At 34.5% G+C, this 17254-nt stretch overlaps 1 protein-coding gene and 1 long non-coding RNA gene across 19 annotated transcripts in view; one reads left to right on the top strand and one right to left on the bottom strand.

Moving 5' to 3' along the window:
* Positions 1-63: 63 nt before the first annotated feature.
* MARCHF7 (membrane associated ring-CH-type finger 7) overlaps positions 64-17254 on the bottom strand; it is a 52001-nt gene continuing 34810 nt past the window's right edge. For 4 of the 18 annotated variants that reach the window (XM_070580029.1, XM_070580030.1, XM_070580025.1 and 1 more), the window contains 6 exons: positions 15027-16128; positions 14047-14216; positions 8777-8886; positions 5632-5745; positions 4000-4048; positions 64-1400 (listed from right to left, as the gene is read on the bottom strand). In XM_070580029.1, the coding sequence (XP_070436130.1) occupies positions 1342-1400; positions 4000-4048; positions 5632-5745; positions 8777-8886; positions 14047-14216; positions 15027-16128 (1604 nt within the window). In that variant the 3' untranslated portion in view covers positions 64-1341. Of the gene's footprint in view, positions 1401-1648; positions 1780-3999; positions 4049-5631; positions 5746-8753; positions 8887-14046; positions 14217-15026; positions 16129-17254 lie in introns of those variants that run through there. The other 14 variants (XM_070580031.1, XM_070580032.1, XM_070580026.1 and 11 more) reach the window with 6 other exon arrangements.
* On the top strand, positions 8850-15762 carry LOC139076618 (uncharacterized). The gene is made up of 2 exons (XR_011528381.1): positions 8850-8903; positions 9366-15762. It is a non-coding gene; the product is annotated as an uncharacterized lncRNA (long non-coding RNA).

The raw sequence follows: 17254 nt of genomic DNA, 5'->3' as shown, positions 1-17254 counted from the left end.
GGCTATAAGGTTTGAAATCTTCTTTGAGCACGAGTTTAAAAGGAAACATTTCAAACTATAAAGTAAATCAATCAGTATGCACTTTATTTCAAGCCAAGGTTTTACATTAAGACCAAGAAACTAAGTGTGGGCAAACTGCTGATTTACATTTGAGAAATTACATGGTTTCTATTCTACTTAGGTTCTGAAAAAGTAGTTTGTTGCCATGACATCAAACTTTTTTAACCTGAAACCACCTGAAGGTATTTTTAAGTGTATCCTAAGGGTGTTGACAGAGGAAATGTACAGTGCTATGGAAGTATATGCAACTCAGGACCAGAGTATAGATCTATTCATGGTGCATAGGTAATGTTCATGTGTTTTCCAAGGTAGTGAAAAATATTAAGTCATAAAATAAATGCTCAGAATTACCAAGGAACAGTTAAAAACGACCAAGATCCAAACAGGTTATTTATATCATATTTATCTATAAAGAAGTGACAACACTAAAAAATACATTGAAAACCAGTGTTTTAAACTTTGGACGTGGGATTTTAAAAACATTCCATAAACTTGAGATTGCAATAATGTTTTTTTTCAACCAAATAGCTTCTGACTGGCAATTATGATATAATTTATAGCTGTAATATTCCTAAAAGGAATATCTACATACTATGGCCTATCAAATATAATCTGCATTTTGCAAATCAATATAAAACTTCATCCATCATTTATACATTTTATACTTATATACTTTTGTTAAAATTAGATTTTATTGCTAAGTGAATTTAGAATTCAAATTAAATTTGGAAACCTAATATAATGCTCTTATTACATTCTCTCCATCCTTTTTATTTTTTTAAACACTGGAAACAAATGATTATGAAAATGAGACTGCAACTTAAGGCATTTAAAAAGAAAAAATAATTAGGTGCCATTTGGCATTTTATTTCAAAAGCAAATTTTGTCCCACTTTTTTCACTAGCAAGAGACTATAACACAAACTTTTCCCATAAATATGACTACAGTAATCAGAACACAAAAAAGGGTTGTTGGCATTGCTTAGATATTTAAAACAAGGGTAACACTTTCCCATTCACCTAAAAGAAAAATACTTTTGATTACCAGTTTATAAACGTCAGATTCACTGGCCATGTTAAAAGGTCCAGCAGTAGAATGTTAATTCAGCAACATTTGAGAATGAATATATATATACATGCATACATGTGTATACATATATTCATTTTATATATATTTATAGTCAACGTATTCAATAGGCATTCCCCCACAAAATTCGTTCATACTTAATTGCCAGTTTTAATAAACACTTGTTCACAGATCATCCATTTGTCTCTTATGAAGTTAGGCAATATCAAATGTTCTGTTATGGTCTCCATCTTCTTCGGAATCATCCTCTGAAGCTGTTGAAAGAAAACAGGATGATCAAGAATGATTTTAAGGGGGATGAGAATGGAAGCGTAAATATGAAGCCAGAACGGCAATGACTTGTGAAATAAAAATCCCAATTTAGTATACTGTTTGGTCAAAATGATAAGTTATCATGACAAGGTTAGGGTGGTTTGTGGGTGATGCCCATCCACAACGCCCCCACCCCCACATCTTTTTGTTGTTAGTTTTTTTTTAAAAAATGGAAATGTTTAAAAATGTGTTCAAGAATGTCTTCTAAGAAGTTTCTGAGATCAATTTGTGTTCATAGTAGCTAATGATATATACACTAGAGAAAAAGTGAACTTAAGGTAAGTCCTCTCACACACCTGAGTAGAATCTGGCTTATTACCGCTGCATGTTTGATGCATCCGATGAGAATGAAAAAAAATGTACATAGAATAATAGGTTATGGGTGTTCTTGCAATTTACATCAAAGCTATGTCTATACAATGCCAAGAAAAAGTTCTATTTAGTTAGTCAAAAAAGCTTTATATAGACACAGCCTAAGTTAAAATAACTGGATTTAGTAAAAACCCTTTGTTGAGATTATTCCTATGCTTTCACACTGTCAGAAACTTATCAATTTTGCAACATTTCTGACCTCAATTTATTTTAGAGTCATTAGTGGCTCAAGAGTTTAATATAAAATATCCTGGAATGTCTTTAGAAAGGACAAAATAAGTATAAAGCTATGTATTCTCTAACTGCTCTGTGTGGGAAGGAAAATGGAAGTTCACTAAAATAAACATCTATCTAGCATCTCCCATATTATCAAGGGCAGAAAGGTTAAATGTATACTCTTCTTGTATTAATACTGGACAACTGAAGAGCACCAAGCAAAGAGAATCAACGAGAAAATTATGCTACATGTATTATAGATGAAACTTGAGTCTCCATATTTCAGTCTATTTATCTTGCAGAAATCTTAAATCCATTTTAAATAAATGATATCAAGCATATACTTAGCTGATGAATGGGTAAATCCCACAGTTAAGTTTTATGCTCTATCATGGAGAAATATCAAACTAAAAAATAAAATAGCTTTTTAGAGAATTTCTCATGTTTTCTATTGGATTTAACTCAACAAGAGAAGAAAATTCAGTCAGAACCAATTTTCAGCATATATTAATACCCTGGTACTTAGGAGTTAACTTGTAGCACCCATTTCATCTTTCACTCTCAGTTGAGTTTGGGTATATTTCTCCTCCATATTTTTCCATTTCTCTCACATGTTGGGAGTTTAGGAAACAAATTCTAAATAAGAATGTTAGTTGTAAAAAGACAAGCAATCTGGGGAAAATGTACACTGAAACAAATTACTATCATCACATCTGACAAAGCATACATTATAATTTACAAAAAAAGGGAAGAGGTCTTTGTATTAGCCCACATAAGGGATATGAACTACAAGCATAAAGGGAAAAAAGATTTATAACAAATGAATTCCGACTTTATAGACCTTTATGAGTCCTTTTATAATACCATTTTCACACATACTAACTAAAATTGTGAGAATGCATTATCTGGTTGTATCTCTAATCTTTTAAAACTTAAAAACAGTACAGGCTTAATGACAAAGCCCCATGTCTTAGAATGTTCAAGGAATTAAAAGGTTCTTATGAAGACTAAGTCCTTCTCAAACCTTACTTTAAAGGATACTGAGCTATCTCTAAAGGTACAAATGTTATGCACACTACAGATAACACTCCAAGTATTTTGAAGATGAGTACAGAAGGTAATCAATATTTAAAAACACTTCAAAGAGTGTTCTGGAATAAGACCATTGGGAGCCAGTTGCTTTGGGTAAAAAAGTACAATAGGTAGGTAATCTTGGATTCCCAGGAACTCTTCCAGAGCCACCAATATCTGTGCCCACCTGGTATGAAGCCCCCTGGAGGCTGTAGGACTTTGAGAAGAGGTAGCTGTGCAGATGCCTATAAAGATTTGGGCATTAAGTGCCTTCACATAAGAGCCCAGGCAGAAGTCCTAATGCTGGAACGTGATCTTAAGAGATTGGAGCTGCTGGCGGAGCTGGCTGCCTATCAAAGGTCTGTGAGGACCCAAACAAGGAGCAAAAACTAAACGAAACAAAAAAATCCATGGCTTCTGTTATGGACTCAGAATTAGGACTCTTTCATCTCTATTTTCCTAGACCTATATACAAACTAAGGGAAAACCTTTTACGATCTAACAAAGGTGAATAACAAGCAAAATTTTATATACACAAAAAATTAACAGATTAAGAAGTATGGTTTGATTAGTAAACAGGTCTTCTTTTTGATTAAAAGTGTTAAAATTAAGGTGATCAAAAATAAATTTTTACTTAAAAGAAAAATACTGGTGATTAAAATTACTTCCTTAGGTATCCAAAATTAATATAATTTTTTAAAAATATGCTTTTAAAAACTAATAGTTGTCCAACCCATTTTTCCCAAATCAATTATTTCAGTATTATTAAACCTATAAATGGAGCTCTAATTTGATAGAAAGAGCATATACTTAGGTTTTGCTCTGTAAGTTTAATTTGCAAAAGTAAATTTAACAAGTCTGGGGAGGGGAAATTCCACCTACTTTCGAGATCTTCCATATGTGCCTGAAGAGTTCTTGCAAGGTTAATAAACTAGAAACAATGCAGAAAGAAATACAGTAGTTTAAATGTTGCAAATGGATCTAAAGAGAGAATCAGTATAGGAGATTCATTTCTACTTAAAAAGTCAAACATCATTTTAGCCTTTAAATAGGGGTCTTTCTCCCCCACATTAAAAATCACAAGCTTAAGGATATTATCTTTTAAATGTCTTATATAATCATTATTAGTCATATAGAATTCATGTACAATCATGTAGAAACTGGGAGCAGATAGAATAAAATAATTTTATCCAATGGTATTCTGTCTTTTTGCATAAATATAACACTTTAAAAATTATGGAGAAAAAATTAACATATTTGCAATTTGGACCCAGATGAATTCAATTTTGGTGGTCAATTTAAAAAATAAAACGAAAACAAGAATCAATATTTTCCTGCTTCAGTTTGATATCTCTGGAAGTATTACATTTAATTTTGTACTTTTTAAACGATCAAAAAATGACTTCCACTTTAGTATTAACTTGTCTATACCTTTTAAATGGCAGGAATTCCAAAGATCTTATTATATGCTTTATATAGTTTATTCATTCTGAAGAGATACGTCACCCTTTTAGAAATCATTTTATGGCATTAACTAAATTTAAGTACTCTGATTTCTAAAGTACTTAGAAGGGAGCTTTGCTCAAATTCTGAACGCTCTTGATATTCTCTTTTCTCTCAATGATATAATCTCTCAATTGGCTCACAGGAATAATGTCCACATGATTACAGAAAAACATTTTACCAATTTAGAAGCAGTATTATATATACTGAATTGGTTATTTGATAATTTGCAAAATAAAATAGAAAAATTACACCTTATCATAAACTACTAAATTTTTATCACCAAAGCCAACATTTATATAAAAAATAGTTTGAAGGATATGTTTATGAACACATTTCAAAATATGAAGTGTTCAGAACTCTAGAGTGATGAGATGTAGACCCTAGACCCTGCTACACAAAATGGGCAAGGCAGCAAAGTATAAATTTCCTCTGGTATACTGAGGCAAACAGGATCATTTACTTATAAATACAATAAACAGCTAGCCTAAGTGTTAAGATAATCGTGTACAGAGTAAACACGAAATAGCCCAAGTCTTAAGTAGTTTATAACATGAACACTTAAAAATTAGTACACTGGTAATCTTTTCATGACAGCAACAAATAAACTGAAGTTAATTTCCTAAACTCTTTTGGTTTTTGGAGTGCAATTTCAGGTTTCTAAGTTATAACACCAAGTTTTTGTTTTTTTTTTTAATTAAGAAGAGCATTTTCCCTTTGTGTTTCTAATTCTGTCCCTGTTTTTCACTGAAATATATTCCAATTACCTTCAAGAGCTAGAAAATTACTTCTTTTTCTAAAACAGCTTTATGAGAAAATTAGGCTGCTTGATATAGAAGTAAGGAAGACAGTAATTTCTATGAAATCTATATCATCTTTATTTTTAAGAAACATTTTAATACAAGAACTCCCCAAAGGAAAGAGAATGTGAACACAGAAAACAATCTGCTTTCCAAAGCAAACACTTGCTGCATCACACCCTCCCTTCTCCCCGACTCGAATATTACTTACTCGGACACGTGTGCTTGGTTCATTTGTATTTCCCATCATATCAGAAAAGCTTTGTTCGCACAAGTGCAGTAACACAACTAGGTAGAGACCAGAGCTGATAAACTCATACTCAGCCTTCAATAGGGAAGCAAACAAGAGAAAAAGAAGAATAGGGAGAATGAAAAATTAGTAGACTTGAGACTGATATTCATAGTACACTGATTAAACTACAGGAAATGTATTCATATCCAGTTCCTAGGAAGAGATATGGTGCTATCTACTAAAACAAGATATAAAAAGGCTCCCCTTCATATTTCATAAAATTTCACTAATGCCATATAGAGTTGAAATAGGTGTGTAAATATCTTCTTTATTCTCATATAGTCTTCCTTTATGCAATGATTTATATAGAAGTGGGACTTTTAAATCATTTGATGGTAGAATGAATGCTCTGGTTCTCTATAAAGCTCAGAACAGATTTTATTACACAAATGGCTATAAATGTTTACTTAAAAAATTACTTCATCTACAGCTAAGTAAATATACTATGTAACTAAAACTTATTCTGGTAGGTCAAGTGTGTCTTATGCAATATGAGTAACTTAAAGGTAACAGTAAATATAAAAATGAACTAATAAAGGTAATAGAGTGACTGCTCCTCACATCATTCACATAGAAATTTGTAGTGGGTAAAAATAATTCTTTGGTTCAAAAGTGTTATGTTGTTTTGAAGCTAAGAATGCAAATCATGTATATAGTATTATTAAAAATCTAATCTGTCCTGTAATTTTTATACAGTAAACTATCTGTAAGTTGTAGCACTTTTTGGTAATTAACTCATCTGAAGTTGAGAACTGTACATTCTTAGTACCAACTTCAGCAAGTAACTGATTATCAAATTCTACAGAGTATTCAAGAAATTTGAAATTGACTTATTAAAAGTTTTTTTAAATGCTTCACTTACTTTGCTTATTTATAACTTAAAAGGAAATAATATAAGCTAGAAGATTAAAAAAAAATTTTAACGGTTGTCACCTTGAAAAAGATGAAGCCACTGGATGAGAAAATGAACTGTATTAAACTAATCATTTAAAATGAGGGTAGTTATCAGGCCACTAGAATCAATGATTCACATAGGACAAAGAAGTTAAGGCCAGGAAGCTTAATCACGACTGTGACTGTTTTTGTAATGACTCCACCTAATATTTCCTAACACTTCGAAATTATTTAAGATTTTGGGTCATTAAAATCCTTGGAGAATAATTAAAACATTCTTGTCTGAACTGAAAAGCCAAGGAACCTCCTTTAAGAAACATGATGGAGCACCCAGAGAAGGAAGAAGGGCAGGAGAAATCATCCTTTGAAACCTACTCTCATTTTGAGAAGACAAAAAAAAAAGTCTTGGCATGATTCCACCTTTCCATACTCTTTTTCCCCCGTTCTTTAAAATACCAATGCTCAGCTATCTAGAGAGATACCTTGGGGATTTAAGAGAATTCTTTTTTGAAAGTGGCATTCTTTTTGCACAAGTGGCTCATTAGAGAATAAATCAATAATTAGTATTATAGTAGCATCTGTCTACATCAACCGCGTAATGTTTCATTCATTAGATCAGTGATTCTTAACCTGGATCTAAGTAATTAGTTTCAAGGGATCTGGGAATCCCTTAAATCATATACAGATTTTGTCTATGCATATTTTGTAAGGAGTGCCCATAGTTTTAATCAGATTTCAAAGGGTATCTATTATTCTCACATTTTAAAAGTAAAGAGTGTGCACAAAAGATCATATACAACATGATTCCACTTACATGAAATATCCAGAATAGATAAATCCATTGAGACAGAACACAGACAAGTGGTTGTGAGGGAATGGAGGAAGCGGAGAATGGGGAGCAGCCACTGCTTAATGGGCACAAGATTTTCTTTTGGAGAGATGCAAATGTCTTGAAACTAGGTAGAGGTGGTGGTTGTACAACACTGCAAATGTACTAATACCATTGAACTGTTCACTTTAAAATGGTTTTTATGTTATGCGAACTTCATCTCAATGAAAAAAAAGGGGCGTATATCCATTACCCCTTCATTAAAAAAGTGTTTTTCAAGAATTCAGGTATTCTCTCACCACCATCTCTCTTTTTAGAAGAAATATGCTAGGGGCTGGCCCCGTGGCCAAGTGGTTAAGTTCGAGTGCTCCGCTTTGGCAGCCCAGGATTTCGCCAGTTTGAATCCTGGGTACGGATATGGCACCCGCTTGTCAATCCACACTGTGGTAGGCGTCCCACATATAAAGTAGAGGAAGATGGGCACAGATGTTAGCTCAGGGCCAGTCTTCCTCAGCAAAAAGAGGAGGATTGGTGGCAGATGTTAGCTCAGGGCTAATTTTCCTCCAAAAAAAAAAAAGAACTGTTTAAAAAATTTTTTTTTTAAATTTAAAGCTTCAAGAAACAATTAATGATCAAATCAATTATTGTGAGGGGAGTTAATACATACCCAAAAATCTGAGAAATGAAAATGTTTGAAAAAAAATTAGTATGATCAGAGAAACCTTGACATTACTCACTATATAAATAACAGCTCAACTGTAATGACACAAATATAAAGAAAAGAGAAACAATGTGAACAAGAAGGCAACCTGTTCAACATAAAGTTGGAGGCAGGAATGGGGAAGGTGGAGGGAACTAGGACAGTAGGAAGAACATGGGGTTAGACCAGAACATAAAAACTATTCCTAACATAAAAAATAGAGAAATAGGATGTAGATCCAGGGCTTGGTGTTTCAAATATGTTCTAGCACTCAGAGGTATTCACAACTGAGACAGTTCTGGTGAGATAAGGTTGGCATGGCTACTCTGGGACTATCTTCCTAAGTCTTTTTTATTTTCAGGTTTATTTAGGAAGCATATAATGAATTTTATCGTATTACATTTAAAACCTGAGACTTAGTTATTTGTTTTTCACCTACAAAAAGATATGGAGAAAATAAAGAAAAAAGTATAAAATTATAACAGCTAATGCAGTAACAGAATTATGTTAAAATATTATTACCATTATTATTATTATTATTATTTGAGTGCAGGTTTTCTGACCATGATTTAATCTTTTCTTCAAGAGTTGTCCTTTAAGCACAGAATAGACACTTACCAAATTAGGCAAAATATACTAACTTGTTCATTTGCATGAGCTCTATGTAGTTCATGAATATCAAAATCCTCCAGGTTAAGCTGCAACTTTTCTTTACAGAGTTCACAGGTGGTTACAGCCTCTAATGAAGAACCTGGTAAAAATGAAATTGTAAGTAAAGCTTAGACTTGCTATATCTCCACAAAACATTTTTTCATGTCAGTTTTAAGCTTACAATATAGAAAAACAAAAGGAAGGAAGGAAAGAGGGAGGGAGGGAGGGAGGAAGGAAGGGAGATTGCATTACTGCCATTAACCAGAATGTCTCCTAAAATAGTAACCAGTAACACCTAATGTGCAGGTCAGGCCCTACTCTATGGTATTTAAGCCTCCAGTCATTATTTAGATATCTGCTGGTTTTTACTCCCAGATACTCATATATCCCTGATCACAGGAATGGAATGTCATCTGTATTTCCTACTTCCTCCTTAAGTATCTTGGCAAGATGCCACGAAAACAATGTTTAATAATACATTATCTCGAACAACTAGTTACATTTACCTAGGCCACATCTTTGCTGTGACAACAGAGACCTAAGATCTTTCCTGGTCTAAGGAATGTGCCTTCCCTATAGACTAGGAGGGAAAAAAGGGATCCACCTCTGTCCAGATCAAAACAGCTCCTGTCAGCCATAAAAGGAATGAAGTCCTGATACATGCTACAACATGGATGAACCTTGAAAATGTTATGGTAAGTAAAATAAGGCAGATACAAAAAGGACAAATATTGTATGATTCTACTTATATGAAATACGTAGAATAGGCAAATTCAGAGAGAAAGAAGATCAGAAGTTACTGGGATTGGGGGGAGAATGGAGGGAGTTCTTGCTTAATGGGTACAGAGTTTCTCATTGGGGTAATGAAAAAGTTTTGGAAATAGATAGTGGTGACGGTGGCACAATATTCTGAATGTACTTAATGCCGCTGAACTGTACACTTAAAATGGTCAAAAGGGCACATTTTACATTATATATATCTTATTACAATTAAAAGAGAACAAAAAACTCTTTCCGTGCCATATGCATTCAACATTTGGTCACTCCTAAGCTTCTGGCTCCAATTAAGTAGGTAGTAGTCTTGTCTAATTAAATATATAACCATTTTCCTCCCCTGTGTATTTTTAGATAGGGCTTTAAATTGAAAAAATGTCCTAAAAATCAGAGTAAGTCATGTGAGTAAAAGGTTAGAGGTTTAGAGTCAATTGAGCTAACATTTGTTGAGCATCCTGTGCCAAGCAATTATTAGAGGTTCTGGAGAATCACAAAGAAAAGAGTAAATAGTAACCACTGTCTTCAAGGATTTCATAAAACTCTTAGAATTAGTGTTATTTAATAAGAAACAATTCTTTAAAAAGTAAAATTTAAAGCATTAAATTCAAGACAGCAATAGAACATATACATTTTCTAGAAAATAGCTGAAAGGAAAATGAGTGCTATTCTGAGGTAGTATGCTGTCTCAAAATGTGCTGTAGTCAGTTACGTAAGATACTCACTCTATTTCAAGTATATGAATAAAACCGAGTTGTTTTCTTTAGGAGTCTAGCATACATGAAGATGTTGAAATTAAAATGCATCTGCAATATTTTCTTAATTTTAAAAAAGTAATACTGTACCAATGAATTAAACACAGAGTAAGTCCATATTATGACCTGATGGAGAATATAAAGAATGTGAAAGACATTTGGAAGGCTTTCTCTTAGGGATTTTTAAGAACTATTCTCTGTTCAAAAGCAGGAAAAGTATGATGATCATAAAATAAGAACCTTGGAGGTCATTTAGTACAAATTCTTTTTCATCTTAGTGCTTCATTTTTCTCATCTAGGGATAAGTGACATACACAAGTTGTTCAAAAAGGCCATACAGAGCTGGGAGGAACCATTCTTTATTTCAGGGCTCTTTCCATCATACCCTACCTTCAATTCAGGAGGCCCTGACTGCATTTGCCTAAACTTGGACTAGACTTGTTTTACCCATTTTTGTACATCCCTACAGAGTTTAACAGTCCAAAACAGCTGCTTAATAAATGTTTAAATGAATCTCTACCAGAACAAATCTTCTACGAGGATGGGATCTTTATATAAGTATGAGAAAGGCTTGTGAAAATTTATCAGGAAGGTTCAGTTTTTGAGGTCTTTATATTCATTTAACCATATCTTAAAAAGTACTACTTATAACTTTATAAAACCCATTCAACTGAGTACCTACCACGTCCCCAGTACTGTGAGAGACTATTTATAAACATCATCTCATCTGACCTTCACAACCACCCTATGAGCTAAGTATTACTCAATTTTACTCATGATGGAACTGAGGCCCAACCCCAGATCTACTTAAGAATGCTCAGGAGAGATCTGAGACATCTCTATTTTAAAAACTCCAATGGTTAATTCTGACTAGCAGCCAGGGTTGAGAACCAATGTTAAGAAATTTACTCAAGATTCTATAGTTAGTGTCTGAGCCATTACTCCACTCTAGGCCTATCTAACTCCAAAAAGCCAGTATTCTTAAACAATACATTGTATTATCTGTTTTCCTACCTCCGCAACACTAACAATCCAACTGCAAATATATCAGAAGGTGAGTGAAGTTATTTTTCATTTTGGTAATAGCTAACATTTCTGGGCCCTTACTAAGTTTCAATAACCATGCTGAGTACTGATTTAACCTTAATAGCACACCAGGGCAGAGACTCATAAAGCCTATAAGGTTGTCATAATACCATGTAGCCAAGAAGAGACTGCTATAGGTGAGATGGCCCATCCCACAACTTTGGGATTAGGGTAGCCTAGAAAAGATAAGCCCCCTACCCCAAGGAGGCCTTTGCTACCTGGCTGCAGAAAAAAAGTTTCCTAGTAGCCTCATAATCTCCAGCTTGAACAGGTTGCCTAAGTCCTTCAATAGATTATTAAAATTAAAATGAACATCATTATACCTGACAATCTATTTGCCTGCATCACCAAGCTATTATTAGACCCTCAATCTCACACAATTATGTACAATTATTAATCTAATCTAATTTCCCATCTTTCTCACTCTACTAGTCATTTCACTATGTCCCCTGGTACTCATGGTCTAACATAAATAAATTCCTCTCCTAACCAATCTCTTTTTAAATGATCTCTTCAACTTCATGCCTGAACCACAATGCCCTCAGGAATGATACATAATCTTCTGCAGCCATTTTTTTCCACAACCCCTTGTACCTCAGGACCAAGAAGTGGGAAAGATGCCTCCTCATACCTATTGCTGTTTTGAAACTCCAAGTCCCTCCTTGTTCATTAAGGACTTTAGCACTTGGCACTCTATCTTCTTCACCAGCTTACTTCTTGGATATTTCAACATCCACATTGACCTTTCACTTTTGATTCTGACTTCCTCAACATCCTTGCTTCTAATATTACCCTTCCCCACCTCAGCCACCCAATCTGTTAGTCATATCCTTGACCCTGTCATCACAATTTACTGTTCTACCCCTAAATTTGTATTTTAAGCATCCCGCCTCCTGTATACCTACAATTTCCCATCATTCTAGCTCATCTACTCTGGCAATTCTCTTCAATGTCAATGAGACTCAAAGACACTGACCCTACCATTTTCTCACTATGCACTTCCTGATGTCTTTACTTCCCTCCTGACTTTGTTTAATTTCCATGATCATCACAATTATATCCTTACAGATACCCTTAACTCCCTTCATCATATTTGCCTGGCAAAAGTCCCAATCATTTCTTTGTTCTTATCTCCTTGTTCTGATCTCTTTCCAGTACTTGACAGGGCTGATCACACCTCCTTAAAACGCTTTCTTCTTCTGGCTTGCCCAACACTACATTTTCTTAGTTTTCATCTTACCAGACTGAGGCTGTTCTTCAAATCTCCTTCTCTGCTCCCACTGAATGCCTGGGTGCCCCAGGGCTCTGCCCTGGGCTCATTTCTTTGATATCTACTGTTGCTGTAGTACCTTTATTTAATCCCAAAGTTTAAAATATTATTTATGTGCTCATGATTCCCAACACTGTAAACTTTCAGTGCTAATAACTCCTGAAACACTAGGCTTGTCTAGCTAACTGCCTAGGTGACATTTGCATATGGTTATCTAATAAGCAGTTCATATATAATATCTCCAAAACAGAACTCTTGATTTCCTGTCCCAACCTTATTCCATTCCCAGGCTTCTTTATTTCAGGAAATGGCCCCACCATTTACTTATTTGCTCAAGGCAAAAACTAGCTTCACTAACTGTTCTTTCTCCTACACTCCACCACACCCAATCCACTGGCAAGTCTTATTAGAATCTACCTCCAAAACATACCAGAATCTAGCCATTTCTACCACCACCATCACCACCTCTTGTAAGACAGATTCCTGGTTGGTCACCACAATAGATTCCTGGTGGAATCCCTGTTCTACTCTTGTTCCCCTAAAATCCATTCTCCACAGAGCAGCCAAAATATAAAAAAGATCATTTTACTCCCCTGCCCTTCACTGGCTTCCCGTTACACTTAGATAAAAATCTAAGCTTCAAACGTTAGCTTTAAAAGTCTTGAATGTGCTAGCCTCTGCTAATCTCTCTTAACTCCACTGTATCACCCCTCTCCTTGCCCACTAATTATATACTCCAGCCACACTGGGTTTAATTCAGTTCTTCAAACACACCTAAGTCATTCCCACCTTAAAGTCTTTGCAATAGTTGTCCCCTCTGCTGGAATGTTCTTGCCCTCATTCTGGAAGTCATTCAGTTTAGATGTCCTCACTTCAACAAGGCATTCCTTTAACACCCAATACCACCACCATCACAAGAGCTAGCACCTTGTCTGTCTTGTTTACACTACTCTATACGCCACATCTAGAACTGTGCCTCGCTCCATAATAGGCATTCAATAAACAATGAATCACTAAAATAATTACTGTATAACAGCATTAGAAATAATAAATCTTTCTCAAGGACACGTAGCTGGTAAATGGTACATATATTTCCTCGATTCAAAGGATCTTACGTGATATAACGGTCACCATGAATAACAAATCACAGCTGTATTATATACATGTATGAAGAAGTAAATAGAACTTAAGAAATACTATAAATTTATAACGCAAGAGTAACGCTCTTTAATGCTTTTTCTCCAAAAAATGATTAAGACACTTCTGATAAGATGATAAACTTGACAGTCAATTATTACATTTGTTAACTACAAGGCATACATACATGCATCCCTTGGAAAAATTGTGAAAACAAAATACACAAAAGGGTGAATCTTACCAGAGTTAATTTTGGCCTGTAACCACTTTTTCATACACTCTTGGTGGACATACTGCAAACTTCCTGTGCACTTGCATGGCTCTATCAGCAAGTTAGATGATGATGCAGCTGCCATCTGACAAATTCTACATAAGTCACCTTCTTCTTCTTCAGAGTCCTCTAAAAGGAGGCTGGAAAAAAGGCACATTTCCTAAACATAGCTATCATAACTCATCCTGGTTAATCATTTCCAGTCATTCATAAACACAAACAATATTTTTTGGTATTTCTACTCACGCTCTCTCTGGGTAGAAAAAAAGCAAACAAGTACCTACATTAAGACGACAAAATTAATAATCAAGTTGGGACTAAAATCTCTGATCTTCCATCTTTTCATGCTTACCAGAGATGTTTAGGCAATCTTCAACTCTACAACTCTTCAACTCTACAAATTCATTTTGTATAAAAAGATTCTAAGTCCTGAATTTAAACTGGTATTTCTGTCAAATATTCACAATATATCAAGAATATTTAGTATATACTTGGGATTTCAAAAATGAAATAAAACATTTGTGCAAATAATTTCACTTCATTCCAAAAAAGATTTGAAGTGAGAAAACAGAAATAAACGACCTGAGCAAAGGCTAAGACAGATTATCTTGATAATCCATGACCACTTGGACCCTCTTAGCAATCCCATATGGCACTAGTCTACCAAGGAATACGATAAGAGAGTAAGATTTTTGTCTTTGTATGTAACTGTATCCAAAGCAGGTTAAAAATAATCTTTAGATTATTTCTTGATGTAATCTACAGTGCCTACCTCTATTATTAATTCTCATCCAGTTTACCTCTGAGTAAGCTGCTAACATCTTACTGGATGCAAATTTTAAGGGAAGAAATTTCAGATATCAATGTTATGAGAAGCCATTTTAGAAATAAAGAGTTCTTTCTCTAATTTCCTCTTGCTTTACAGGCTTAAGCCAAGTATTCAAATTTACCTTTCTTTTATTTTCTGCAGTCTTTCTGGGTCTCTTGAAGGTGCACTTTTAGTTTTATCACTTTTTCCATTAGATGAACTCCAACCTGAAGGAATAATATCCACAGTGATCATAACATTGTCGGTCAGATTATTTCCAAGTGCTGGGGGGACTGCAAATCGGAATAAGGAACCAGGAAGAATCCCTGTTATTCCTGTATTTCTTCCACTGTGAGCCGAATCTGATGTGGAGCCACCTGTGGCAGCGCTGCTAGATGCTGCAGATGCTTGTGGTCTGTTGGCAGCAGCTCCAATAGGATTACTCTGTGTTTCAAGGTGAACCACTTCATTTGATTCTCTTCTAAAAATATGAGATCTAGATGGTATATCAGAGGTAGGTATCCTTGAAGATTCATCTCGTCCCTCACGCCTCCTTCTAGAGAACAAGGGTGTGCATCTATTTCTAAGTGAGGAAGATAACCATGGTCCTGTATTTCTACCTTCAGATTCTTGGTTAAAATTTTCTGAATCTGGCTCAGAGCTATGATTTTGGCTAAGAGATGACAAACCCCATCTTCGCCTAAGAAATCTAAATCCCTGAGAAGCTTCAGATGCCCTATTATCAGAAACATCAGAAGTTGAGGCTGCATTACTACGAGACTGTGAAGCTGTCAAGATTCTTGGAGAAACGTAAGAATTTTCAGAACTTGATCTTGTATTCAAGGAATCCTGACTAGATCTTCGTGAAAAAAAAGTAGATGACATACTAGAAGCTATACGTGATAGCAATCTCCTAGTCGTACGTCTACCTTCATTGTCAGAAGAGTCTTGAAATGATCTTTGAGATGAACCAACCCTATCTGAACTGCTTATGGGTGAGGGTTCATCTCTATTTGAAATATAAGAAAATCCAGGCTGTGTACTACGTTGGGGAGATTCCAATTCTCTTGAAGAAAAATTCGATCTTAAAGAATTTCTACTAGAGTCCCTAGAACACGCTATGGTATGATGTTCAGAAGGCATTTGGTAGTTTGTGGATGATGTATTCAACTGCAAAGTGCTCACTGAGTTCTCTTTTGGTCTTGCTCCCTGTGAATACGAAGAAGGAACTCTGTCTTGAACATCTGTTTTTGAAAGAAAGATAACCGATTACATGAAATAATTTGAGTATTATTAAAACTACGAATTACTGCCAAAATGAAACATTGGATTCAAAATGAATACTGCTATAACATAACTACACAGCTTACTTATTATTACAGAAGAAGCAAATCTATCTCTCTTTCTATACCTTTGGTAAAATCCAGCACTGCCATATAAAGTCAACATTACAAATTCAGGAGAAAGAAATGTATCATAGCTTATGAGAGGCAAACATCAATCTACCAACTTGATGAAGGTAAAACAGTTGAATTTATTAACCAGAAATTGACATGACAGAAGAATATGTGATAACAAATAAGGAATTTTAAATGGGCGAAATAATTCAATGAAAATGACTCATAAATAAAGCAAAATAACCCTAGGGAGACAGTGATTTGGAGATTTTTCTTACTCTGCAATAAGTACAAAAGTTATTTCATGTAAGTATTATTAACCTTTGAGTTTTATGACAAACTTTGCTAACAGCTAAAAATTTCTTCCATCTTTTATCTTTTCTTTCAAGTTAACAGCAGAGGTTCTTATCCCTGGTTACTCATCAGACATACCTCTGCTTTTTAATACTGGCTGGGAAGCTAAGAGTCAGAATAGAGGCCTGGCGTCTCCAATTTTAAAAGTACACCACTGGTGGGTCTCATCTTCAAATGGGATGAGAAGTACTATAGCATTTGTTGATAAAGAATACTTAGCCATATGCCTAATTTAAGAGCTAGATTGCTACTGGGCTAATACATGGAACCTCATGAAAGGATAAACTGTTGGAATAAATTTATTCTATCCTGTGTTTTTATATCTCCAAACCTGGAAGCTATTGATACTGTCCACTAAAGCTCCTCCACCCAAAGCCAAATAAATAAAAACATATTTTCATTTGTCTTAAATAAAGCAAAGGCTTGCCCCAATAAGATTATTTAAAATTACCTAAACCTTTAAAAATAAATGTATTTTCTTCTATTTAAATCAAACTCCACTTTTGTCTGCTATATTTGTCAACTTCCATTAGCACCTTTTGTCTTCAATTACTTAGTATTATTATTTTATGGTACTTATTTCTGAGAAGTTTAAGCTTATGTACCCTGACAGAAACAG

The sequence above is a fragment of the Equus przewalskii genome, chromosome 17, assembly GCF_037783145.1.
Source record: "Equus przewalskii isolate Varuska chromosome 17, EquPr2, whole genome shotgun sequence".
Classification (NCBI taxonomy): Eukaryota; Metazoa; Chordata; class Mammalia; order Perissodactyla; family Equidae; genus Equus; species Equus przewalskii.
The sequence above is the reverse complement of the archived record's forward strand: the minus strand, read 5'-3'. Positions and strand labels throughout refer to the sequence as shown.